Source organism: Ixodes scapularis, unplaced genomic scaffold (genome assembly GCF_016920785.2).
Source record: "Ixodes scapularis isolate PalLabHiFi unplaced genomic scaffold, ASM1692078v2 PGA_scaffold3__209_contigs__length_174095766, whole genome shotgun sequence".
Lineage (NCBI taxonomy): Eukaryota > Metazoa > Arthropoda > Arachnida > Ixodida > Ixodidae > Ixodes > Ixodes scapularis.
The window spans coordinates 91889803-91916420 of NW_024609868.1; the positions used below are offsets into that span (position 1 = coordinate 91889803).

At 46.8% G+C, this 26618-nt stretch overlaps 1 protein-coding gene across 2 annotated transcripts in view; it reads left to right on the top strand.

Moving 5' to 3' along the window:
* Window positions 1-26618, top strand: part of LOC8029922 — a 46144-nt gene that overhangs the window by 13024 nt on the left and 6502 nt on the right. The window contains exons 3-10 of one of the 2 annotated variants that reach the window (XM_029992855.4): window positions 760-873; window positions 4709-4955; window positions 7300-7338; window positions 8499-8609; window positions 9398-9487; window positions 11998-12069; window positions 14419-14480; window positions 20087-20135. In XM_029992855.4, the coding sequence (XP_029848715.2) occupies window positions 760-873; window positions 4709-4955; window positions 7300-7338; window positions 8499-8609; window positions 9398-9487; window positions 11998-12069; window positions 14419-14480; window positions 20087-20135 (784 nt within the window). The remainder of the gene's footprint in view (window positions 1-759; window positions 874-4708; window positions 4956-7299; window positions 7339-8498; window positions 8610-9397; window positions 9488-11997; window positions 12070-14418; window positions 14481-20086; window positions 20136-26618) is intronic. The other variant, XM_002408281.5, reaches the window with a different exon arrangement.

Below are 26618 nucleotides of genomic sequence, written 5' to 3' on the forward strand. Positions count from 1 at the left end.
TTTGTTCTTTATTTCGAGTTCCGTTGGACGTAACTTTAATTTTTATTTGGAGTTCTGTCCTTCGTAACTTTAATGTTCATATTGGGCTGCGTGGGACGTAACTCAAAACCTTGACGTAAAGTTACGTCGGACTTAACATTAATTTTAATTTCGGGTTCCGTCGGACGTAACGATAGACACTGCTTAAGTTTTATTTATTTTCTGTAACTAGGGATGATGTATTGCTATATTATAAAAAATACAAAAACAGAAATACCTCATATTTAAACTTAGATTTAAAATCCGCGAGCCTGGGCAATCTCAGCTAGTGTATGTATGCGTACTGATTTCGTGATCTGACTTTTGATTAAGGTTTCAAATTTTAACAAATTGGAATATGTAAGGTCTAGAAAGACAGTTATATTGGTGTTGAACAAGAAACGTTAGAGCAATGTTATCAATCGCTAGTGCACAAGCACAGTGGAATATGCGTTAGTCACATTGTGCTATTTTTATACTTTGGTGAGGAAATTGGCCGAGCCAAAACATTTATCTTTTCCTCTCAGCCGTCAAGTGGCATGTGTGGGACAAATAATGCTTAAGCCAGTATAATATTTTTGTTCTTGTTTATGAACAATTACCGCTGTTCCTGCTGAGACTGAATTTTGAACTAGTGATGAAGACTTGTATTCATGAGCATGTTTATTGTATGCTTCCTGACTTTTGCATTGGCATGGTATATTCAAATTGGGACTGCACGTAAAAACGCTTCTCTTTCAGGACTTCTTCTCCCGGCGTCAAATACCCGTCAACAACACCGTTGAGGAGACTGTCACGTGGCGTGGCTTCCCATCATGCTGAGAAGAGGAATTCTTGGGAGAGCAACCATTCGGAGTGAGGGCTGCAGCATTCGGAATTTTTCATTGGCATGGCATCCGTCGTCTCATTTGTGCAGATCACCTCGTTTCCTCCTCAATTATTTATACGAGTTAAAATATTTCACCCTCTGAAGTAGTCGAAGTGAAATGTGTGAAATACACTTAGATATTGGGTGCCCTGACGAAACCAAGCCTCTTAGTGAGGTGTGGGGTGCCACTCTGAGGCTATCAAAAGGTTCCTTTTCAAGTTTCTTCTGCCCACTTCGTCTTTTGTATGCATGTTTTATATCTGGGGCGTTGACATTGACGGGAGGCGTTATACTTTTTAGATATGCAGTCGCCGACCGATTTTTCAGACGCCGATAATTCAGACTTTCTGATATTTTGGACCCAAAGGAGGAACCGTGACCTACCCAATAGAAATAATGAATATTCATGACCGATGTTTCGGACAGCTTGAAGTTTAAAAGTTTAATTTTTCAGACAAAATCGTCGCGAGCGATCAGCGCGAAACACCACCAAGAAGCCGCCATTTTAGATTTAATGTTGGCTGCTCATGGATTGGCTTGGTTTGGCAGGGCTACTTGAGTGCTGCTAAGTCCTACCGCTAGAGGACTCTATGCTATGGCTTTTCTACCGCACTTCATTATCATCATCGTTGTTACCATTTTGCTTTGTTCATTCGCCATTCTGCAGTCGTGGACTTGCATTTCTCATCTCGTCTGGGTGAATCATGTTTTCTGACTACACTGGCTTGAGCGTCATGGCCCCATCTGTTGTTCCGCCGCAAAGTGTCGCTAATGGCTGATTTACACTATCGACTGATCCGCGGACGGATTGATCACGTGACGACATGTCCGCGGTTGTCCCTCTCCCAAGTGTATCCACACGAGGGAGATGGCGAGCTGACGCCAGCAAGGACGGACCGAACCTGTTCGCCACCCCATGGTGCTGCGAAACTCAAACATCGCACCGTGGCACCATTGTTCAAGAGAGAAATTGACGTTTGCTACCGCTGCTGTTACGTACAGGCTGAGACAAGACACTGTGATAAGCTTTGCACGAAGCGCCACTAGCTTTACTAACTCAAGGCGTGATAGTGACACAGGCATGGTTCTGCTCGAGAAGGCTTCGGCATAGAAGTGACAAAGTTCTGGGCTCGCAGAGGGGCATTTGGAGCCGCGCTCATGTGCAACACTTAAATACACCACAGCCACAAGAAAGGTCTTGCTCGGTGAAAGCTGATTAAGCATGCAGGAAATATTGCGGCGTGCTAGAGGGGTTTTGACAGATGCTCCTTGGCATGGACCCGGATGAGTACCGGAACCTGCGTCGTGTCAGCCGGGCAAAGTTTCTGCAGTTTCTTTCACTCATGAAACCAAGTATCGCACAACAAAATAAACCAGCAACCGCACAAAACACATTGATGTGCCATTTTTGTTTTAATCCTAATCTTCCGAAAACAATATAATCAAGGAAATATTGTACCATTGCCAAACTAAACGCTTTTCAAGTCAATCTCCCACCAAAAACCTGCAAGTGAAAAGGCGCTCAACCTTACCAGTTCGCGGACGAGGCGCGGATCGCAGGAATTGGTGACATGACGGTCACGTGGTGCATAATTCACGGACAAAAATCGCAATTTCGTCCATCGTGTGAATCGGTTATAAGAAGAGTAGAAAGTATGTGAGCATAACGCTAGAAAGTAAGGCGGCGATTCTCAAGCGATTAGAAAGTGGCCGAACGCAAGCCGAGGCGTAACCTCAAGCAAGGCACTATTCACAGCTTTTTTAAGCCCGCTTAGACGTAATATAGGCAAGTTTTTTAATTCGCTGATTTTTCAGGCCACTTTATTATTCGGACATTCTTTTGGTCCCTGCGAAGTCCGAAGAATCGGTCGGCGCCTGTACCTTTTGTAAATAAATATTTTCGAGCCTTGACGGGACTAAGATTTGTGAAAGTGGTTGTGCAACAACACTGCCTCTTGGGGACTGTGTGCACACCTGAGATATTTGCTACATCGCCGACAGCCACGCCTCTTTACAGAGTATTGCCGAAACAGACATTATCTTACTCGGACACTTGTCCGAACGGCAGGAGTAAAATGTGAGATATAAATATAAAGAGCAAGTAATTCGCACCGAACCTGAATGCACTGAACGTAGTAACTTAATAAAACTTTTCTTTTCTCAAATTTCGCTTTATTCTTAAAGGTATAGGCGAATTAAACTTACAAAAACAATCGAAGAATAACCTCCTTCATGACGTCCTTGGTTGCTTGAGTGGCCATGAACCAGAAAAGGAGTAGTGAGCTCAGCAAGCGCTCACAGCTGCCGCACTCCGTGTCGACGGCTCGAGAGGGTGCCACTAAAGCATGTTCTGGATAGGCTCGGGGGAGCCAGGGCGGCTTGCATTGCATTTGCTGCGCGATTAAACACTAATTCGGCATGACATTTCATTGGCCACAAACGACAGCAAACACGGGGTAAAGATCAGTTCACAACAGGAGCCACTTCACACTGTCATACCGCCAAACGGCCATACGCAAGCCAAACCTGCTCGCCGAAGGCCTTCGGAATGCTCGAAACCGGTTGGATCCTTAATCCGTTTACAACCGCAGCACCACCACCGGGACCTTTCTACACTCGCTGCTCGTCGGTGTCTGATCCCACTACACCTTTCTAGTATGCGCCGCCTTTTCCACCGCTTTGTGGCGGGTATGTTGACGGGTCATTTCTTGTTTCCGTACTTTACAAACTGCATTTGCTTCTTTTCTGATCTAAAATACTGAACAAAAACTACTTTTATAAATTTATGAAACGGTTCACGCCACTTATGTTTTGTATTTCGACTAAAAAGAAGCTTTTAGCAGCTCTGACCAGTAGTAAGTCCAGGACCAAAGACATGACATTTTGCGCGCTTTTGTTACAGCGGGTTGTTCCCATAGGTGGAGGAGGTTTCCGCGTCGTCCGGTTAAAATGTGATGCACTGATATTTAGTTACTGTCTCCGTGCCTGCTGGCTTGCTCGAACCCCAAGACGGGGAAACCACAAAAAAGGTAGACGATTAAGTATGATTGCAGGGCCCCTTTAAGTGCTGTTTACACACAAGCAACCAAGAGGGAGGCAGAGAGACAAGACCGCTTTTTAAGCCTCTTGCAACGTCTTAGGACCAGCTCCGCAGCAGCTTATCTGGTCCTAAGACGTCGCAAGAGGCTTAAAAACCAGTCTTGTCTCTCTCCGTCCTACTCAGTTGCAAGTGTGTTAACGGGCCTTTAGACCATGAGGCTCTTGAAAATCTGCGCCTGCAAATACAATGTTGAATTTTTATCGAGGGTGTATTATAATAGCAGATTTGTTTTTAACCATATCAATTTGAAGCATAGCTACGTTCCCAGGGAAAATGAGGATGTTTTTGAAGTTTTCAACGACGGGCGTTGGCGCAGACAACCGAGCACGATATTATACGAGAAGTGAGATTGGCATTCCACTACTTCGGAGGCATTTGTATCTAGGAGTTTATGGTACCTAGGGGTTCGGGGCTAGTTTGGATTGCTTCCTCGAAAGCTTGCAGATCTGAACCCGTGTTTCACATCCTTGCAACGAAGGTGCAACCTATTCGAGGTAGCCTTTGTACCTTCCAGTTGTCTAGCCGGAAGCATATTTCAAGCACTGAAAACAGCCTAAATAAACCAGTAGCTCTAAGGCCCGTTGACGCATACAGCGCTAACTTCGCGATGAAAGTATTGCTGATGCAGGTACGACTTCAAGCTGTCTCAGCGTCGTGCTGCATGCGTTAAGTGTTGCCGACATGCCACGAGACACCCGACCTCTAACCTTTTGCGTCAACAGCGAGGGGGTTTCCTTGCGGAGGGCCTCCGAGTCCGTGGCGTCCCGGTGGACCCCGAAAACCCCCCTGACGGGCCCCGAGGGCCGGCCCCGCACCATCAGCCTGCCGTTGCGGCCCCCGCGCCAGATGGTGATGCAGGAGTGCGACGACGGGGGCATCAAGCTGGACTCATCCTCGTACCGCTCCGTCTGCCAGGACCTGAACGGCGTCAAGACCATGCTGCTCAAGCTCAAGCGGGTGCTGCAGGACGTGAGGGACCTCCTTTTCCTTGCTCGAGGCTGGTTCCTGTGCTGGCACCGTCCGTCGGGTGGCTCCGGAAACCCCATCCACTTGCACCTTTAGTCCGCGACGGGTTAAGAATTTTGTGGGCGTTCCGCCTCGAGCGCTAGCCTTCTACCTTTGACGATGCGAGTGGCCAAGGCCTAACGGAAGGCGATGACCACGTTCCGGAGGTGGAGCTTCTTACGAGTTCTTAACCTGTCGTCACGAGTTCTTAACCTGTCGTCGATTACAGACCGAAGGTTTTGCGTTATTTGCGGGATCGAATTTTGCGAATTTAAGAGCGACAATTTACGAGAAATGGTCGCTCGTAATGTCGGAACTACGAGGATACAGCATTTGGACGATGTTACGGTGCCTGGAACGTGTTCACGACTGGCGCGATTACCACAACCTCTTTTTTGGTCTCAATTTCAACCCGACGACGTCACACTCGTGTCCTGCTCGTGCCCGCCACAGCCCCGGCGGTGGCATGAGGGTGGAGATCGCCGGGATCGCGATGTCTTGCGGTGCGGGACGCTAAACATGCCAGTCAAAGACCCTCATGTTTAGCGTCCCGTACCGTCTGGCTCGCCAACGGGCTCGTCATATTCCCTCCAGACATATAGAGATTTTTCCACGAAAATTGTTCGCGTCTACTAGCGCCGCACAGGGTATAGAGAAAGCCAATTTATTCTGACACACGAAAGGTACGGAACTCGTGAAGCGCATTGTGAGCAAGTCGACTCAAACTCGTCTTTCTGTGCACGAGGGGGGAGGTGCGTGAGAAAGGAGGACGATTGATCGTGTGCAGGGCCAAGCTTGTCCCGGGCGGATGGTAGGTTTGTGGAGTAGCGATCTCTATAGTGGGCAGACGTCTCGGCTGTCTGTTCTTTGTTGGGGCACCTCTGGTTATTGGTGGAAAAATGTGCTTGGCAGAGCGGTAATTTTCTTTGTGTCCCTTTAAAGGGCAACTCTGTTTAATTTTTGTTTTTGAAAGGACCATGCAGTCCTCTTCAGTATCTCCGAGAAAGGCCACATGTAGAATATTACAACTTAGTTCTGTCTTAATGTTTCTTAAACGGTCCGGTGAATTTTGCAACGCGCCAAGTTGCCGAAATTGGCCGACTAGCGGGTGAATTGAGGTGCAACCAGCAGCACAGTCGAGGCTGTGGCGTCAGTGTAAGGAGCATTGAGATAAATATCATCATCATTGCCCCTTTTTGTTTATTTTTACTTCTTTGGACAAACGTACTGGGTGATGTCAGCAACATTTCCTCTCCGCAGTCAGCGGTGTCCACGTGATTGGTGTAATGTGCCTGCCCAGCACGCTTTTTTGGAGCCGTCCGGTTGTCCCACTGTCACAACCGCCATCGTCGTCTCACTGTTTCTGATTTTTTTCTCTCGGAGTTTCGTTCACGCTACGTGCGCAGACTGATGTCGCAGTTGTGCAGACGTCGAATGCCGCAGACACCGAAATGTGGTGAAGAGTGCGGTGTGCACGAGACTAGCATTTGGCACATGCCCACTGCAACAGTGGCTTGCCGGCCTGCCCCGATCCTGCCTGTCGTTGCGTAGTGGGTCACGTGATAGCCATGTTTTTGGCAGCTTGAGGCTAATGTTGCTGGATGGAGTTGAAGTTTCGGTTTGGATATCTGCTCATGTTTAAAGTAAGATTTAACTATATATATATGCCCTTTTTCGCAAAGCAAATGACTTCGTTCTTTTTATTAGAGCTTTTTAATGTGAAATCACTCATTATCAAAAATTTCTGGAATAGACCAATTTCACTGAGCGTTCAGCGCATGCGGCACGCTGCCGTAACTTTAGTTCATAGGATGCTGACGGCAGTGCACAAGAGGGCTCGTACTGTCCCGTGCTCCACAGAGCTTCAGTGACGCTGTCACACATTCAGAAAGACTAAAGTTCCCTTGATGCATTGCGGCAGCTGTGGCATAGTCAAACTGGCTGATGAGATCGGTCTATGGAGGGGAGTTGCCCTGTAATACAATTTCGGAAAACTTGGGAGATGGAGTGTGCCACTTCAGTGTTACACCTACCCATTCATTTTTACACACTTCAGGTGCTGTTGGTAGAGATTGGACTCGTTCCTACGCACACTACAGGGTTTAATGTTCTCATATTAATATTCTAACTATTATTTATACACAGTTCGAAATTTAACCGAAAAAAGATTTGAAATTTGACCGAAAAAAGATTTGAAATTTGACCGAAAAAAGAACAGTATGCTTCTCAGCTTCTGCAATTGCTACTCTAAAAGATTACAATGAACTGTTTGTTTAACAATCTTTCTTGTCATTTGTCTTTTTTACAGGCAGAAACTTTGAATCCATTTGATGTCACTAACACCAAGGTAAATAGATTGTCATAATATTTCCTGTGTTTATGCTGTGTCTTTGACTGATTGACGAGATGCTACGCAACATTTGGTGCAAACTGCGGGTTTGGCTGCAGCGAAAGCTATATGTGAATGTTTCTTGCGATTTTGCGCTTATGAATGTGTCCAAGGGAGGAAACAAATGTTCAGGTTTATGAAGGCCTGAGGTTTAAAAACTAATACCTAGCAAAATAATGTTTAAAAGAATGTCAATGTTTGCACACTTTTTGTAGCTTGCCAATGTCTTTAGGGATGAAAGTGTAGCCTGCCTATGGGCTGGTAGTTTCGCTTATGAATATGGAGTCGGCTTGATCAGACCAGTGTTGCCTAAAGTGCATGTAAAAATTTCTTAAAGTAAGGTGTTGAAATGGCTGGAATATTTTTCATTTCAAGTAATGACAAAATTACGTTGGACAAAATGTGCTCTGATTAAACTATGAAAATCACAATGTATGGCCACGGTAACAAAAAATGAATTAGAGGTCTATAACAAAAGTATTGAAACTAACTAAAGAAAGAGGAGGTCAGTTCATAAATAAGGTTTTATCATATTTTTTTTTATAAAAGAGTCTGTGAAACAATTTTTTAACTTCCTTTGTGCACTGCGGATTTCGCATCTTGAGGCCTTACTTTGTGACTCTTGAACCTTTGTTTCCTCTGGAGTAGTTCTCTACTTAAGAAACACAAAAACTTTCATGCATGGCTTTGTCAACAAGCTTTGCCCTCAGCTCACAAAGTATGTCATGGCAAACAATCATATCAATCCTCACAAAAAAAAAAAATATATTAAAAAGAATTTGTGGAGTAGTGGCTCGATTTATTGAGTCCCACATTTTTCAGACAAGTGGTTTTTAAATCCCCTTTAAATTCAAATTCATTGCCTTATTTCACTTCTTTTTATTTTCTTTTTTTTCAACAAGGTTTATTTTAGGAGAAAGGATGCTGTGAGCTATGAGTCTAGGAAAATGGATTAAATCTGCATTTCTGTTGAACTCTAGCTTTAACCGTCCAGCTTTCATTTCCTGGGTAGCTTTCATATTTGTTCAGAGAAATAAAAGCTTTATTTGGCTGGGTGAGCTACTAAACTGCTCTGAGTATGATAAGCTGAGCAAACACTGTAACCTTCTGCTTTGCAGAACTTCTTTTACCATGCCTTGGCAAATAGTGACCCACCAGCAGGCTTCACCAGCACTCCAACTGGAGATACTCCAGAGTTTCACCACATGGATGCAAGCGAACTTCTCCAGGCAAGAACGTTTGCACTGCTGCTTGCCTTTAGGGATCTTGAAGATGTCTGTATGAACCTTTTTTGCCTGACCGCGTTAGCACTATTCTATTGCGGTGCGAATCCTGCTCTATTAAATAACAGCATGGCATTGAAGGCTTTTATTTTGCTTAGGTATTTGTGCATTTTTAGACCCCTTCCAATATTCAGTGACATCTAGTGGCTTCAATTGCCTAACTTCGGTTGTACTACTAATAGTGGTAGTGAAAGTAGTATTCCATTGAACACCGTTACTCTCGTATGTAAACATCGGACGAGAATCCATTCATAACCATGCTATATTTATTCGTTTCAGTTTCGAAGGTGACAGAGGAATAACCAGTCAGTATGAAGTGCCAGCCCAGTGAAAACCTTAGACTAGGAAATGTTTACCTCATCAAAGTGCTTTAGAACCGGGGTTTTGCAACAGATTGTTTGGACCAGAGTCCGAAACCAATGTTGATGCAGTGCTTGTACCTTTTTAGTGCATCACAGAGTACTAAGATCTCAAATTCACAGGTGTCCTGTCGGCTACCTAGATGTATGTCTTCAACTTCTTCCTTCATCAGCCACTATTCCGATAATGATGGGAATTGAAGTTACCACACTGAATTTTAAAAGGGGTCTATTGCCTTTGAAGGCTGTGTAGGCATTCATCCATGTTCCAGTGCATAACTCAAAAGAAAGCCAGAAGTGAACATACGGCACGGATGTCTACGACACACTTTGTAGGTGAATGGTTTAAGAGTGACTTTTCTTTCTCCTGCTCAGGAAAACATTGACCTGAAGAGGCAGCTAATTTTGAGGCAGCAGCAGTTGGAAGACAAGGATCGCACGATTCATCTACTGCAGCAACAAATGGTGGGTGTTGCTTTTCTCGCCGCAACATGAGACAACTTTTTTCTTACCAGTGTTTTCCAGAAAAAAATCTTTTGCCACAAAGTTTGTGTTGTTTTGCTTGCACGTTTTTTAAATTAATAGACTCTTCCGAAAATTTTTGCTGGCAACTGTGAGATGCCGTGTTTGGTTGATGTTGGAGAGTACAACTGCGGGTGCCACCATTGGTGTGGTGGCCTGTACAGTAGCGAGTGGCAAGTGCAGAACTCCAAATGGGAGCCGCCTCGCTGGATCCGAGGCAAAGCTCCTGCCCATGGATCCCCAGGTGGCAGGTTCGAATTCAAGCCGAGGTGCCCACAATCTGACAGAGGCTTGCAGAGATTTCAGTATGCTGTCAAAAGATCCCTAGGTGGTCGAAATTAATTCTCAGTCCTCCGCTGGGACGTGCCAGATGCCCTTCGTTCGTTTGTCACTTAAAACACCCAAATTTGGTGAGACTCCCAATGGTCTCTGACAAAGCTGAAGTTTGGCTGCATTTGCTGATCACTTCGCGATCGACATAGTTAAAGAAACACTAACTCCACCCCAAAATTGTCTTTTCTCTTTCTTGTCGAGCGATTTAATCGGGTGTCAGGAGACTACGTAATCAATATTCTGTTGCAGAGTGACATATAGTTTTAATAAAGCCAAAAAACTTAACTGCTCGATACCAAAGTACGAGCACGGAAGCTCATGGCCGGAAGTCACGTGGCTACACCCGACGGCTTGTCATTTTTGTCCACTTAGGCATTTGAAGCAGACATTGACAATGATGAAGTTGAGTGAACCGTTTGTCGTGCGATTGTTTCGCACCTTTATCCCTTCTGCTCGATGTTCTGCGCTTGAAGATCGATTGGCCGGTTTTACGATCTACAGATACGAAGTAGCGGCCCCAAGTCTGTCGAGACAGTGGCTTGTCATGCACCGCCATCGCATTGTCCAGTCTGCGGTTCGTTGCCATATGTACATGTATCTGCACAACATTTTTTTTTTTTTTTTTCGGTCAACATATTTGAGAGTTTTGGAGGCCACAAAGATGGGGTTCATATTTTCTATTTTTAATATTCAGTGTTCCTTAGATGACCCACAAATTTGAATATATTTGGTACACATAGTTTGAACGCGACTTGACCATAAAAAGGAGAGTGAGCGCGACAAACTGGCCAATTTTCGACCAGCTGTTTTTGGGCGAAGAAAAAAAAGAATTTCTAGCTGCAAATTGTGTTCTGGATAGTTGGGCTCTTACGGGTCATGTTCAAATAAAAACCTGGGTGAACATAAATACCCTGTCAGTGTCCCTTTATTCTGTACCGTGCCACCCCGAAGTCGAGTGACTGCAATTGTGACAACGGCGTAGCCACACACTGCGCTGAAAGCTACCTTGAACTGTCATCGCTCGAGATGGCAACGTTTCTTTGTGGACAACTTAACGATTCTGCATTTTTGGTTACTGCACATTATGCAGTTCATGGTAATGCTTCTCAAAGCTAGAATTTGGTGCATGCACAGCTTGGTAAATTTCGTAATGGTGATGCATTTGCCTTCGTCGCATTTAATCGCAATCACCCATTTCTTGCACCGATCCGGATCTCTTCGGTAAGAAAAGAAGGACGAGGGTTGGTCGGAATCAAGCTCGCGCTGTTATTGAAATTTGTGGGCCTGTCGACGTCGTCGTCGTAGCATATCATGGGGGAAGTGAGGAGTGTGCACGTGCGCATGTCTTTGAAGGGTCTTTTTGCAACGGTAATTGTGGGACCCGTAACACCTTTCAGAGCTTGTCTTCCCTGACAAAATCAAAAATGTATCGCCACAGACATTTTTAAGATCTCTCATCTATAGTGCATTTTAATGTTTCATACATGTGTGCAATTTTCCTGTGCATTTCCTTGCTGTCCAAAATAATAAGCTCATAGCTTTTCATATTGATTGACGACACAGAAGATATCTTGTTTCCATTATTGTCCTTCGTGCCTTTCTGTTTGCGAAGCTGCATGTTGTAATGAAAAGAAATCCTCCGTGTAGCTGCCGATTAGCGGTCAGAATGCAAGTGCTTGAAATAATGTCGACATCATTGTGTTAGTGGTGACTGATGCAGTGTTGCCACAGCACCTGCACACAGCTTTGAGGCGCCTCCATTTTAGGTGTCACGAAATTTTTCAAACGATTTATAGTGTGAAGTTTTCGGATCTACTTTATGTGTAACGGTCATAGAGGAGGCCTCTCACAATTAGAGACTCCAGTGAATTAGTGATCCACGGATACATCATATTGAGTTTGATAAAGCGCATTCATAACCAACACTTGTTCGGAGAGTTTGCGAGGGCATTTAGTGCACTTGCTGGCAAGGTCGCAGACCTCGTTCATGGAAGTGATACAATTGTCGTCAAAGTGTTGCTTTCTGTCAAGCTTCCTACCTTGTGCACCTTTTTATTTTGTGCCCTAATGCTTGAAAAGAAAGCTAAGACCCTCGTAATATTTTTCCTTTTTCCCCGCAGACCAAATACATGAACATAGCAAGCACGGAGAAAGAACCAGGGAGGGCCAATGCCGCCGTTCAGACCGAAAGGGTAGGCCATCGTCTCCCGCCTCGTCTTTCCTCCGGGCTTTGTCTACCACTGGGCATGTGGGAATGCCAGGAGCGCAACCAACACCTCCCAGACAACAGGACCGTGGCGCCTGGTTTTTTAAGTCACCCAGCGGAGACCAGCGGGAAGCGTAGATTGGACGCGTGCGCTACCTTAGTTTTCGACTGGGACCCATGTTCAATCAGCAAGAAAGTGCATCTCGGCCGAACGCCGACGCAGCAATCGCGTGTGATCTGCCTCGTGCTGGCTTCTTCTAGGTGACATAGAAAATTCGGCACTGCGGACTTGTTGTGTGCACTCCATTTGTCCTTGCAACGGACCGCAGAAGATGTTACGAGCCATGCCAGTCCGATTTTATTCGCTGTGAGAGCGAGATCTAATTTGCCTCTTGCAGAGCGAGCTCAGGTGGCGTTCGTAGGCGGTTTGTCCGCTAATGCGAGCCAAATATGCAGTTCGTCTGCTGCGGAGTGTCATTCACGGACGAAATTAAAACGAGAAAATATAATACGTCGCCTACTTACAGACATTAAAAAAAAAAGTTTATTTTCTGCTACAAATTGATTGCCGAGGTAAAGTGAGATAAGCCGCAGGCAGAAATTGCGATCGTCTGCTATTTCGCGTCTGAGGCCGTTGACAACCCACCCTTCGTTTGCAAATCTCACGTTTTGCTGCCGTACACAAATCCACATCGGCGGGTGGGATAAAAGAATATTAAAGGGCCCCTGAAAAGAAAAGAAATGTTTTTCCCATGTCCAGTCAGTGGCCCAGAAGACTCGCTCCAACTTCGACCAAAATTGGACCACAGCGCCGGGAACGTGCCACCTTACGAGCATCCAGCGCGTCGCTGCGCCCTGAAATCTGCTTCTCGCACTTGTGTTTGTCTGTGACTGAGCACACAGGGATCCCTTGAAACCGTTTTGTGCACTGGCATCATCTGTCACAAATTCACTCAAAACCTTTATTCTATACTCATTTTCCTTCATACGCCGCGCAAGGTAATTCTTACAAGATTTGGTTGTCGAAGGAAGAAGCGACGCTTTCGGTGCTCAAAATGTGCACGTCTTGCTAACAACATATATCTGCTCTAAAATGCACTTGCACTCGCTGACCGATTTTTCAGACGCCGAGAATTGGTATTTGCTCGTTACTTCAGACATCGGGGAGCAACCGTGACGCGCCCAATTGAAATAGTACATATTAACAGCCAATTTTTCAGAGAATTTGCAATCCGAAAGTTTGATTTTTCAGACTAAAATATTTAACAATGACGGCCGCCGAGAGGCTGCCATCTTAGATTTTTGGCTGGCTCGACCTTGGGCTCGCTCGATGTTTCAGATGGATGGGGTAGGTTTGACAGGACTATTTTAGCGCCGCCGAACCAGACGCTAGGCATGCTATACTATGTATTTTGTTTTTTTTATACGGGTCGTCGTCATTGTCTCGGTTTCTTTGCTGTCAATTTTCCATCTCCAACCAACTTTTTCTTCTGTTTTCGTGCCAGTCTCCATCCTTAAGTGTGGAGTGTGCTGTTGACAGCTTCTGAAACTCGCACCCAAATGCCTCGCAATTTCGTTGTTCTGCCCCGCGTCGATGCATGCTTTGGACCTCATGGCCTCTTCTTGCACCTCCGCCGGGTGAGAACATCAAGCTGAAGCGAATTCAAACGGACACGATTGCCCGCATGCGTAACATGACACAACTTACTCTGAGCGACTTTTTTAAGCCTGCTTAGGCTCAATAAAGCGAAGTTCTGTAATCTGCAGAAATTTCGGACTGCTTTCTTATTCGTACGCTTTTTCAGCCCCACGAGCTCCGAAAAATCGGTCGGCGACTGTACGTATATCTTAACCCTACACGTAAAGGGGTAGATCGGTAGTGCTGTGCGAGGCGTCTTACCTTTTTTTACTACAGTTCTCGAGGTGAAGACGAGTATAGTTGTGCTCAGGTTACAGGGGCCTCAGGTATACCTAATAGATGGCACCAGCCTGTTAAGCGGTTACGAGAGATCACGGCACGCTCAGTCACGGTCAGACACAAATCTGTGAACCGGCTTTTACAAAAGTTTATGTGCCACCGTGGTACTGGATTGGCTTCAACCTTCGTGGTTCGTTGCAATGAGAAACGGAGTATAGGGGGTGTTGGCTTATCCGAGCTTTGGGAATCCTTTGCTTCTCTTTGCTTGAGGGCCTAACCTCAATGTCTTGGCTCTTTGTGCGAGGTGCTCCTCCGGAGAGGACGCCTGTCTTGTCCTTAAGTGTGGTCTGCCCTGTGTGTGCATGGGGCTGCGGCTGTGACGTACACTAACGGGTCCTCCGTGTCTGTCGCACGCAGCCAAAATTCCTCCAGAACGTTTCATCTTCTTCCGACGACTCCTCTTCGGGGCGCTTAGTGAGGTGGGTCCTTCCCCTTTTTCTCTGCAGGACGCATCAGGTTTCGGGTTCTCTGTCCGGGGGTGAGCAGTGTAAGGTTGGCGGAACGCCGGAGCCGTTTGCTCTGATTTGAGGCACCAATGATAGGATTGGATGGGAATGTAATTATTAGAACGCTGCGAAGGATGGGTCTGTGTGTCCAACCGACCGAACCTAGGTTCTATAATTTGCGGGGATGTGCGAATATTCGAAATTTAGAACGTGAATGGAAAATTTTTTATATTTCGCTCGACTCGCTAATTTCCTATACGGCACTTCGCAAAAATCCGGCCGCAGTCCAACATTTGACGGAGTGTCAAACACTCAAGCATGGAACATTCCGTCTAAAATATTTGCCGCTTTTTTTATTTCGTGCACATTTTATTCGAATTCAGGTTCACTTTTTCGTGCAACTCGTTAGATTCATATTCAAACCTTTTTTATATTCTCGCATCCCTAATAATTTGGCGTTGGGCGGTGGCACTGGATTGAGGTAATGACAATATCGGGATGTATACCTCAATGAAAACTGGGCGACTGGATTACATGGTTGCTGCATGCGACTTCTCAGCTGTGTTCGTCGCATTGAAGGTCCTACTACGGGGGAATGTAGATTGAACGGAGCCTTTTCCTATTGGAAATGGTTGTGCTGCTCATAAGGGTGGTGCCACAACCAATTTTGTGTAACCAGGACCGGATATATGAGTGGGCCCTCAGTCCCTGAAGTTGCTGCTACCGCACTAGCAACAACGCATAGGAGCCGGTTCCTTTCAAGCCGAGCCTTTAACTTCATGCTAACTTCATGCCTGTAACCTTCATGATGCTCTATATTGGAGGAATCAATTGTCCCCCCATTGCTAAAATATTTAGCTGCCCAAGTTTTAACATAGAATATGTTTTCAACCTGGATGTAGCAAGTTTGTGCGAGACATTACGCTTGACCTTTGCCCTTTTCTGTATGTAGTGGGAATGGCCCAGAGACATTTCTAATGTCTTATTGTCGGTGGCAAAATAACAGCTTAGCAAAATTTAGTGATGTTTTGTGAATAGCGTTCAACGGAATGTCATTTAGGATGGCAGCCAGGCGCAAAAGTAACATTCGACTCGCGGCCTTTACCCATTGCAGGCTGAATGGTACGTAACTTGTTTGAACCCTTTCAAATGCTGCGTACACAAATCTGCACATCTAAAACCCTTACTTTTTTTCAGGAATATATTGTACCATAATTTCCTGACCATAGTTTGCAGACTATACATGTTTAGAAGTTTACATTTTACCCGGTACGCACTGTCTACAGGTGCGGACTATCAACAATTTGTTTTTCTCTAGATCGTTCACTGTGACAACGCTTAAAGGATTTTATGAATAACCAAGTATATTCATGTTGATTTTTATATGATCCAAGCTTCTTTGTGAGCTAATACAGCAGGCATTTGTCAAGTTGTGCTGTGTAGGATCATTTTTACGTTCGGACTAGGCACTAAATGTAGACTATCTAAGCACGTGTATTTTTGACCCCAAATTTCCCTCTGTGGACTATGCAATGGGTGCGGGCTATAGTCCGGAAAGTATGGTATATCGAGTCATTTTAACAATTTTAGGGGAATTCTGTACTGTATATCTGGCAGTCAAAATGTCTGAAGAAACTTTTAGTGAAAAGTTTCTTCTCTAATGAAGAAAATGTAGTCCAAGATAAACAGCCGGCGGTGCTTGAAAGGGCTAATAAGTTTCTATTTCTGAGGGAATATTGCTGCCAGCTATTTAATGTGCCATGCCAAGAAATTGTAAAAATTATGAATGAAATTTTTTTTATCTAAGTATGATGTGACTTAAGAACATGCAATAGACCCTTTTCGAAAGTCCGAGTCACCTTGTGGCAGTCCCAACAGCTCCCAATATTGCCGCTGATAGGAGGTCGTGCTCAGCTAAATAAAGCACCCTTGATTTTGTGAATCAAAGGTGACGTAAAAGAACCAACACCTTTTCCCCTTTCTGCTTTATGCTTTCGAAAACATTCGCTTTTTCTGGTGTGAAGAAGTCGTGTAGTGCCGCCCTTAGAGCATCTGGTTTGGTTCTACACAGGGTGGGTAGACTGACTTTCAAAAAGGGCCTATTCCATAGCCTTCGCCCGGAGCAGCTCGGTATTTATTGTGAGGCGTAGAGCACATTGTTTGTTCCCAAACTGAGTCAAGTCTAAATCTACTTCGATCTTGGCAAACTTTCCTTTCTTTAGCCCCCGAAAGAGTTTCTTATTGTGCAGGCGTTTCATTTCAAACGTGCCATTCGTGATGCGTTTGATGAAAAAAAAGGGCTGCAGAAAATATATGATTACATGCCTAATGAATGGTGTGTGCAGAATCTCTTGGTGGTGGTTGGTGGTAGTTGGTGATGGTTTGTGATGCAACACGTTTTGAAGGCACACCAGTGTATTTGGGAGTGTTGCAGTGATGGGAACTTTAAGTCAGCTCTGTTCTCTCGTTATGATGTGGTGAATGAAGCCAGCTCAAAGGACAGAGTCGTAAGCCTGTGAATTTTGCTTTATTTGACGATGCTATCCACAGCTTCCGGATTGGACAGGTATGATCACTTGCACTGTGTCAAATGGTTTTTCTCACATGCCTGACACTTGCTTGACTGGTGCCGCTTTAAGAGAGTTTTTTTTTTTTTTTTTTTTTTTTTTTTTATAATATGTGTTCTCAATGCATGTGGGGTAGCACTGTATAGTGGAGAAAACATGCATGTGCAGAAAGAAATGTAAAAGGGTCTAATGTAACTGAGTGTAGTTGTAATTTGGTTCTTTTGATGTGTCTCTAAAAAAGAATAGTGTTTGGCAAGGACTCATAGCAGAAACGCTGTTGCGCATAATAGTTTGTACATACTGTGGGTCTCTCGGGGCTGGGCATATATACTGTTAAACACTTCTTCGTATTCCTATATATCAAAGGCATAAAATAATTGTTTTAATGAAAACTATTTAAGTTACTGTTTTAATTAAGTCATCATTTAAAGTTGTTTTGAGTTACAGTTTAAATACGCCAAAGTCTGCCTGTGCTGCGTTTTCCTTTGCTGGCCAAGGTGTAAAATGTTTTGAAATACTAGTTCGAATGTGTTGGCGCAACTTTACTGAGCATAGCGCATCATTGCCTAGCCCTGAGGACTCTTCTAGAAGCGAAAGTAAACTAAAACTTAAAATGCTGTCGGCATTCTTCAGACAGCCCTTGCAATTTTTGTAACTATGCACGCAAAATAGAAAGACCTGTTAGTAAACTTGAGCCATTTCTTTGCATGCTCTTGCCTTGAAGGTGCATTAAAGCAGTTTACTCGCTACTTCACAAGGTCTAAAAACCATCAAATTATTTGCATAAACACTCCACCTGTATATAAAATGCTTGATGAAAGGAGCATCCTTTTCCTCCTCTTTGCTGTGAAAAGAAAATTAAGGATTCATTGGCTTTCCTTAGGTTGGTGCAGTGGTGGGAAAGGGTGCGAGTTCGACTGCATGTGTTAGAAAATAGAAGCATGTAGGAGTAATTTGTGAATTTTTAGACTTTTTGCGTTAGGGAGGTAATCTTTACCCAATATTAAGGTAGAGTTAGAAACTGCTTTAGTGCATCTCTAAATGAGTTGCAGTGCATGTCCGAGAACTTGCGTCGCTGAAAGATTGCCTAAAAAATTTAGGGGAAGATATTTTTGTTTTTACTTTTGCTCCATCATTTTAGCGAGGTGCACTAATTCCACTCTTCGTTTTCACTTTTGTTACGCTTTTGCTGGACACACATACGCAGCTGCACAACTATTGCGTACGTAGCAAGATGCATGATTTGGATCGGTAGTTGTAGAGGTGGTTTTAGACAAGCAAGAAAAACCTTTAGTATGACTTTCTTGTAGTAGTAGTTCTACCTGTTCTATCTAACGACTATAGATTAAAAAAAAAAAAGGAATGCTACACTCACACTGTTACGCAGGCTATATATTGTATGATGTCAATGAATTAGAACCGAAGAGCAGATGCAACAGCTCTTGATTTGCTGCATACCAACTTTTCAGTAATTTTGGGTGGTTTCACTAAGAATTAAACAAGCTTGTCGGATGTTTCTAGATTTTCTTGAAAAATATATGCGATAGCCTGATTCTTGAGATGAACGAAACTGCCCTCAGAGAAATTACCGTATTTACTAAAGTAATAGCCGCACTATTTATGCACAAGGCCCTTGTGTCTACTTTCCTGCAGGGCACATATACAGCCACTTATCGCGTTGCGCATAAATAACATAGCGAATAACTAAATCAAGAACACGAGTCTCCATACAAATGAAACCTTCACAGATGGTATCTTTGCACAAAGACATTATCTCCGTCCTGTAAACCGCTGGAATCATGCTGTCGATTGCGGTGATTGGATGTCCGCAGAAAAGCTGACCCTCAGGTTTTCTTTATAAACAGTGCGGCTATTACTCGAGTAAATACGGTAGACGTAAGCAGTTTGAGGGAAGAAAAAAAAGTTGGCGTAATATCCCAAGAGATAACCCACCTAAAATTGAGAGCAAATTTGGTGAAAATAAAGAATAAACTAACTTTAAAAATGTGATAAAAAAAATTTTGAAAAATTTTCTTTTGGTATTTTGGGATCTGTTGAACTTATGACGTTAAGGGGCGATGAAACATGGACGACTTTCCTTCCCAGTCAGCAATGTTCGCTTACATTATTATGGGACGTTTCCCACCATGCAACGCACGGTTACACCCGACGGCGACGCCTACGCCGCTCAAGCCGGAAACAGGCGCCTTAGGGCTGCCGTCTAAAAAGAAGCACACTCACGACGAAGCAGCAGGGGACATGGCGAGCCGAGGGCCAACCAGATAGCCGCTTGCGCTGTGTCGATCCTGCCAAAAATCCCCCTTTTTATAACCTCAACCTCACCCTTTTGAACAGGCAAGGTCAAAGAACAACATACACTATGACTTTTCAAGAAAACTAAAAAAGCCCCCCCACCATCCCCACCCTTCTTTCTCGAACAAAAATGAAGCCAACACGAGGGTAGCTTGACATCGAGTGAGCCCTATGACCATGGCCAGGATTACGATAATCCACAAAATCCCCAAATTTCCTATAATTAGTGGATCTCCTCCATAAGTTATTGATGCAAAACACTTCAACACGGACAAGTCGAGAAACTAAATTCGAGAAGCGCTCAAGTGACCCTGAGTGTACAGCAATGTTACCAAAAAGGTCACTAAAAAAAATGCTTACAACAAGTTTGATTTATCCTAACTCAAGTCATCAAACACGGCTCAAGAAACAAATGTGCTTCTGGAAACTACACACAAAAAAACAGCAACTGATATTTGTGACTGAGGTTTAAAAGAATAATGGTAAAACTTGGGAAAATACTGAATCGAAAGTAATGCATTTCATCACATCACACTTCTTTCTTTCTACTTGTTTTACGCCTGATTTCTTCTTGAAGGCAGTTTCATTTGTCTCGGGGATGGGTATTGCATACATGTAAGCTGCGGTAGTCTTGGACGGATGCAATATGCCGTTAGAAAGTTGCCTTTGTCATGTGTGTGAATGCTCATTCACTTTCAGTTCTAAAATGAAGAGCAGCTTCGAGGAGCACCTTAAGACAAATTCTGTTGTGAGTATGGTTTTCTATTAACCTTCCTTGTTCAAAGGGCAAATCTTTTCCTCTCCTTCATAGATGTAGTAGTTTTGTTGAATTCTATTGCACTTTTACTTCTCTTTTGAGTATTGTGAAATAACGTAGGAGCTCTCACCCCACTTTTACTGAAAACTGGGTTCATCTTGACATTGGCACTTAAAAAAACACTGAAATGAAAAGGAAATTTTTTTAAAGGGCATAAATGAGACACAGTTTTTTAAGTAACGTTTTCACGAAATAATAACAATTTTCGCGCAATATTTGTGTTAGACGCAATTTAGGTGGAGGTCACAGCTCTCTCTAAGCCCCGCCCACAGATCAGTGGCCCCCCTCATTACTACTGGATTGGCTCGGCTGAACATGCAAACAAGCCTAGTGTCTCCCTTTCGTGACATTCGGTGCGTCTAGTCTGGCGTCTGACACTGCCTGCTAGTTGTACGAGGAGACGCGGCATTGTCTGCTATTTCCCCGTCTATCGTCGTGTGCAATGCCTGTGAGATGCAGACATAGAACCTGCGCATTGGCATCCATTTTTGTCTCTGCCCGTCTGCCATCCCCCCCCCCCCCCCCGTCTAAAAACTTATGCAATGCTCAAAAGATGCAACCATAATAGTGGCATTCTAGCTTTTCGGGTAAAAATTCACAATTGACCTATAAAATTCCAGATATATACGGTGCTCAAAATCCCTCAAGCTAGCAAGGTTTCCCTTATTCCCACAGAGCTGAATATTACCTTAATCTAGAAAAGTTCCCCGTGGTTGGCAGCCCTGGTGGGAATTAACATCTTTATTCAGCAAAAAACATGTGCAAAGGAACAAATCGAGCCAGTTCAAGAAACATAGTTGATGCCAGATGCTAGGCTTAGGCCAGTCCCACTACGAACCGAAGCACTTGCGCAGCGCTTCCAAAGGTGTGGTATGTTAGGCTTAGGCCAGTCTCGCCACGAACCCAAGCACCTACAGAGTGCTTCCGAAGGCATGGGATGCTAGGCTTAGGCCGCGGTCCTGTTATGAACCCAAGCACCCGCGCAACGCTGCCGAAGGTGTTGGACGCTTGGTTTAGTCAGTTCTGCCACAAATCCAAACACCCGCACAGCGCTTCCGAAGGCGTTGAACACTAGGCTTAGGCCAGTCCTGCTACGTTCCCGAGCACCCGCACAGCGCTTCCGATGACATGGGACGCTAGGCTTAGGCCAGTCCTGCTACGAACCCAAGCACCCACACAACGCTTCCGAAGGTGTTGGACTCTTGGCCTAGTTGGGCGTGCTACAAATCCAAACACCCGCACAGCGGTTCCGAAGGCGTTGGACACTAGGCTTAGGCCAGTCAAACTACGTTCCCAAGCACCCGCGCAGCGCTTCCGATGGCATGGGATGCTAGGCTTAGGCCAGTCCTGCTACGAACCCAAGCACCCACACAACACTTTTGAAGGCTTTCGACGCTTGGCTTAGTCAGTCCTGCTACAAATCCAAACACCCGCACAGCGCTTTTGAAGGCGTTGGACACTAGGCTTAGGCCAGTCCCGCTACGTTCCCAAGCACCCACACAGTGCTTCTAATGGCATGGGACGCTAGGCTTAGGCCAGTCCTGCTACGAACCCAAGCACCCACACAACACTTCCGAAGGCGTTGGACGCTTGGTTTAGTCGGTCCTGCTACAAATCCAAACACCCGCACAGCGCTTTTGAAGGCGTTGGACACTAGGCTTAGGCCAGTCCCGCTACGTTCCCAAGCACCCACACAGTGCTTCTAATGGCATGGGACGCTAGGCTTAGGCCAGTCCTGCTACGAACCCAAGCACCCACACAACGCTTCCGAAAGCGTTGGATTCTTGGCTTAGTCGGTCCTGCTACATATCCAAACACCCGCACAGCACTTCCAAAGGCGTTGGATGCTTGGCTTAGTCGGTCCTGCTACAAATCCAAGCACCCTCACAGCGCTTCTGAAGGCGTTGCACACTAGGCTTAGGCCAGTCCCGCTACGTTCCCAAGCACCCGCACAGCACTTCCAATGGCATGGGACGCTAGTATTAGGCCAGTCCTGCTACGAACCCAAGTACCCACACAGCACTTCCAAAGGCGTTGGATGCTTGGCTTAGTCGGTCCTGCTACAAATCCAAGCGCCCTCACAGCGCTTCTGAAGGCGTTGCACACTAGGCTTAGGCCAGTCCCGCTACGTTCCCAAGCACCCGCACAGCACTTCCAATGGCATGGGACGCTAGTATTAGGCCGTCCTGCTACGAACCCAAGTACCCACACAGCACTTCCAAACGCGTTGGATGCTTGGCTTAGTCGGTCCTGCTACAAATCCAAGCGCCCTCACAGCGCTTCCGAAGGTGTTGCACACTAGGCTTAGGCCAGTCCCGCTACGTTCCCAAGCACCCGCACAGCACTTCCAATGGCATGGGACGCTAGTATTAGGCCAGTCCTGCTACGAACCCAAGTACCCACACAGCACTTCCAAAGGCGTTGGATGCTTTGCTTAGTCGGTCCTGCTACAAATCCAAGCGCCCTCACAGCGCTTCCGAAGGTGTTGCACACTAGGCTTAGGCCAGTCCCGCTACGTTCCCAAGCACCCGCACAGCACTTCCAATGGCATGGGACGCTATACTAAGGCCAGTCCTGCTACGAACCCAAGTACCCACACAACACTTCCGAAGGCGTTGGATGCTTGGCTTAGTCGGTCCTGCTACGAATCCAAGCACCCTCACAGTGCTTCCGAAGGCGTTGGACACTAGGCTTAGGCCAGTCCCGCTACGTTCCCAAGCACCCGCACAGCACTTCCAATGGCATGGGACGCTAAACTTATGCCAGTCCCGCTACGAACCTAAGCAGCCGCATAGCGCCTCCGAAGGCATGGGGCGCTAGGCTTAGGCCAGTCCTGCTACGAACCCAAGTACCCACACAACACTTCCGAAGGCGTTGGATGCTTGGCTTAGTCGGTCCTGCTACAAATCCAAGCACCCTCACAGCGCTTCCGAAGGCGTTGGACACTAGGCTTAGGCCAGTCCCGCTACGTTCCCAAGCACCCGCACAGCACTTCCAATGGCATAAGACGCTAGGCTTAGGCCAGTCCTGCTACGAACCCAAGCACCCACACAACGCTTTCGAAGGCGTTAATGCTTGGCTTAGTCGGTCCTGCTACAAATCCGAGCACCCTCACAGCGCTTCCGAAGGCGTTGCACACTAGGCTTAGGCCAGTTCCGCTACGTTCCCAAGCACCCGCACAGCACTTCCAATGGCATAAGACGCTAGGCTTAGGCCAGTCCTGCTACGAACCCAAGCACCCACACAATTCCGAAGGCGTTGGATGCTTGGCTTAGTCGGTCCTGCTACAAATTTGAGCACCCTCACAGCGCTTCCGAAGGCGTTGCACACTAGGCTTAGGCCAGTCCCGCTACGTTCCCAAGCACCCGCACAGCACTTCCAATGGCATAAGACGCTAGGCTTAGGCCAGTCCTGCTACGAACCCAAGCACCCACACAACGCTTTCGAAGGCGTTGGATGCATGGCTTAGTCGGTCCTGCTACAAATTTGAGCACCCTCACAGCGCTTCCGAAGGCGTTGCACACTAGGCTTAGGCCAGTCCCGCTACGTTCCCAAGCACCCGCACAGCACTTCCAATGGCATAAGACGCTAGGCTTAGGCCAGTCCTGCTACGAACCCAAGCACCCACACAACACTTCCGAAGGCGTTGGATGCTTGGCTTAGTCGGTCCTGCTACAAATTTGAGCACCCTCACAGCGCTTCCGAAGGCGTTGCACACTAGGCTTAGGCCAGTCCCGCTACGTTCCCAAGCACCCGCACAGCACTTCCAATGGCATAAGACGCTAGGCTTAGGCCAGTCCTGCTACGAACCCAAGCACCCACACAACGCTTTCGAAGGCGTTAATGCTTGGCTTAGTCGGTCCTGCTACAAATCCGAGCACCCTCACAGCGCTTCCGAAGGCGTTGCACACTAAGCTTAGGCCAGTTCCGCTACGTTCCCAAGCACCCGCACAGCACTTCCAATGGCATAAGACGCTAGGCTTAGGCCAGTCCTGCTACGAACCCAAGCACCCACACAACACTTCCGAAGGCGTTGGATGCTTGGCTTAGTCGGTCCTGCTACAAATCCGAGCACCCTCACAGCGCTTCCGAAGGCGTTGCACACTAGGCTTAGGCCAGTCCCGCTACGTTCCCAAGCACCCGCACAGCACTTCCAATGGCATAAGACGCTAGGCTTAGGCCAGTCCTGCTACGAACCCAAGCACCCACACAACGCTTTCGAAGGCGTTAATGCTTGGCTTAGTCGGTCCTGCTACAAATCTGAGCACCCTCACAGCGCTTCCGAAGGCGTTGCACACTAGGCTTAGGCCAGTCCCGCTACGTTTCCAAGCACCCGCACAGCACTTCCAATGGCATAAGACGCTAGGCTTAGGCCAGTCCTGCTACGAACCCAAGCACCCACACAACACTTCCGAAGGCGTTGGATGCTTGGCTTAGTCGGTCCTGCTACAAATTTGAGCACCCTCACAGCGCTTCCGAAGGCGTTGCACACTAGGCTTAGGCCAGTCCCGCTACGTTCCCAAGCACCCGCACAGCACTTCCAATGGCATAAGACGCTAGGCTTAGGCCAGTCCTGCTACGAACCCAAGCACCCACACAACGCTTTCGAAGGCGTTAATGCTTGGCTTAGTCGGTCCTGCTACAAATCCGAGCACCCTCACAGCGCTTCCGAAGGCATTGCACACTAGGCTTAGGCCAGTCCCGCTACGTTCCCAAGCACCCTCACAGCACTTCCAATGGCATAAGACGCTAGGCTTAGGCCAGTCCTGCTACGAACCCAAGCACCCACACAACGCTTTCGAAGGCGTTAATGCTTGGCTTAGTCGGTCCTGCTACAAATCCGAGCACCCTCACAGCGCTTCTGAAGGCGTTGCACACTAGGCTTAGGCCAGTCCCGCTACGTTCCCAAGCACCCTCACAGCACTTCCAATGGCATAAGACGCTAGGCTTAGGCCAGTCCTGCTACGAACCCAAGCACCCACACAACGCTTTCGAAGGCGTTAATGCTTGGCTTAGTCGGTCCTGCTACAAATCCGAGCACCCTCACAGCGCTTCCAAAGGCGTTGCACACTAGGCTTAGGCCAGTCCCGCTACGTTCCCAAGCACCCTCACAGCACTTCCAATGGCATAAGACGCTAGGCTTAGGCCAGTCCTGCTACGAACCCAAGCACCCACACAACACTTCCGAAGGCGTTGGATGCTTGGCTTAGTCGGTCCTGCTACAAATCCGAGCACCCTCACAGCGCTTCCGAAGGCGTTGCACACTAGGCTTAGGCCAGTCCCGCTACGTTCCCAAGCACCCGCACAGCACTTCCAATGGCATAAGACGCTAGGCTTAGGCCAGTCCTGCTACGAACCCAAGCACCCACACAACGCTTTCGAAGGCGTTAATGCTTGGCTTAGTCGGTCCTGCTACAAATCCGAGCACCCTCACAGCGCTTCCGAAGGCGTTGCACACTAGGCTTAGGCCAGTCCCGCTACGTTCCCAAGCACCAGCACAGCACTTCCAATGGCATAAGACGCTAGGCTTAGGCCAGTCCTGCTACGAACCCAAGCACCCACACAACGCTTTCGAAGGCGTTAATGCTTGGCTTAGTCGGTCCTGCTACAAATCCGAGCACCCTCACAGCGCTTCCGAAGCCGTTGCACACTAGGCTTAGGCCAGTCCCGCTACGTTCCCAAGCACCCTCACAGCACTTCCAATGGCATAAGACGCTAGGCTTAGGCCAGTCCTGCTACGAACCCAAGCACCCACACAACGCTTTCGAAGGCGTTAATGCTTGGCTTAGTCGGTCCTGCTACAAATCTGAGCACCCTCACAGCGCTTCCGAAGGCGTTGCACACTAGGCTTAGGCCAGTCCCGCTACGTTCCCAAGCACCCGCACAGCACTTCCAATGGCATAAGACGCTAGGCTTAGGCCAGTCCTGCTACGAACCCAAGCACCCACACAACGCTTTCGAAGGCGTTAATGCTTGGCTTAGTCGGTCCTGCTACAAATCTGAGCACCCTCACAGCGCTTCCGAAGGCGTTGCACACTAGGCTTAGGCCAGTCCCGCTACGTTCCCAAGCACCCGCACAGCACTTCCAATGGCATAAGACGCTAGGCTTAGGCCAGTCCTGCTACGAACCCAAGCACCCACACAACGCTTTCGAAGGCGTTAATGCTTGGCTTAGTCGGTCCTGCTACAAATCCGAGCACCCTCACAGCGCTTCTGAAGGCGTTGCACACTAGGCTTAGGCCAGTCCCGCTACGTTCCCAAGCACCCTCACAGCACTTCCAATGGCATAAGACGCTAGGCTTAGGCCAGTCCTGCTACGAACCCAAGCACCCACACAACGCTTTCGAAGGCGTTAATGCTTGGCTTAGTCGGTCCTGCTACAAATCTGAGCACCCTCACAGCGCTTCCGAAGGC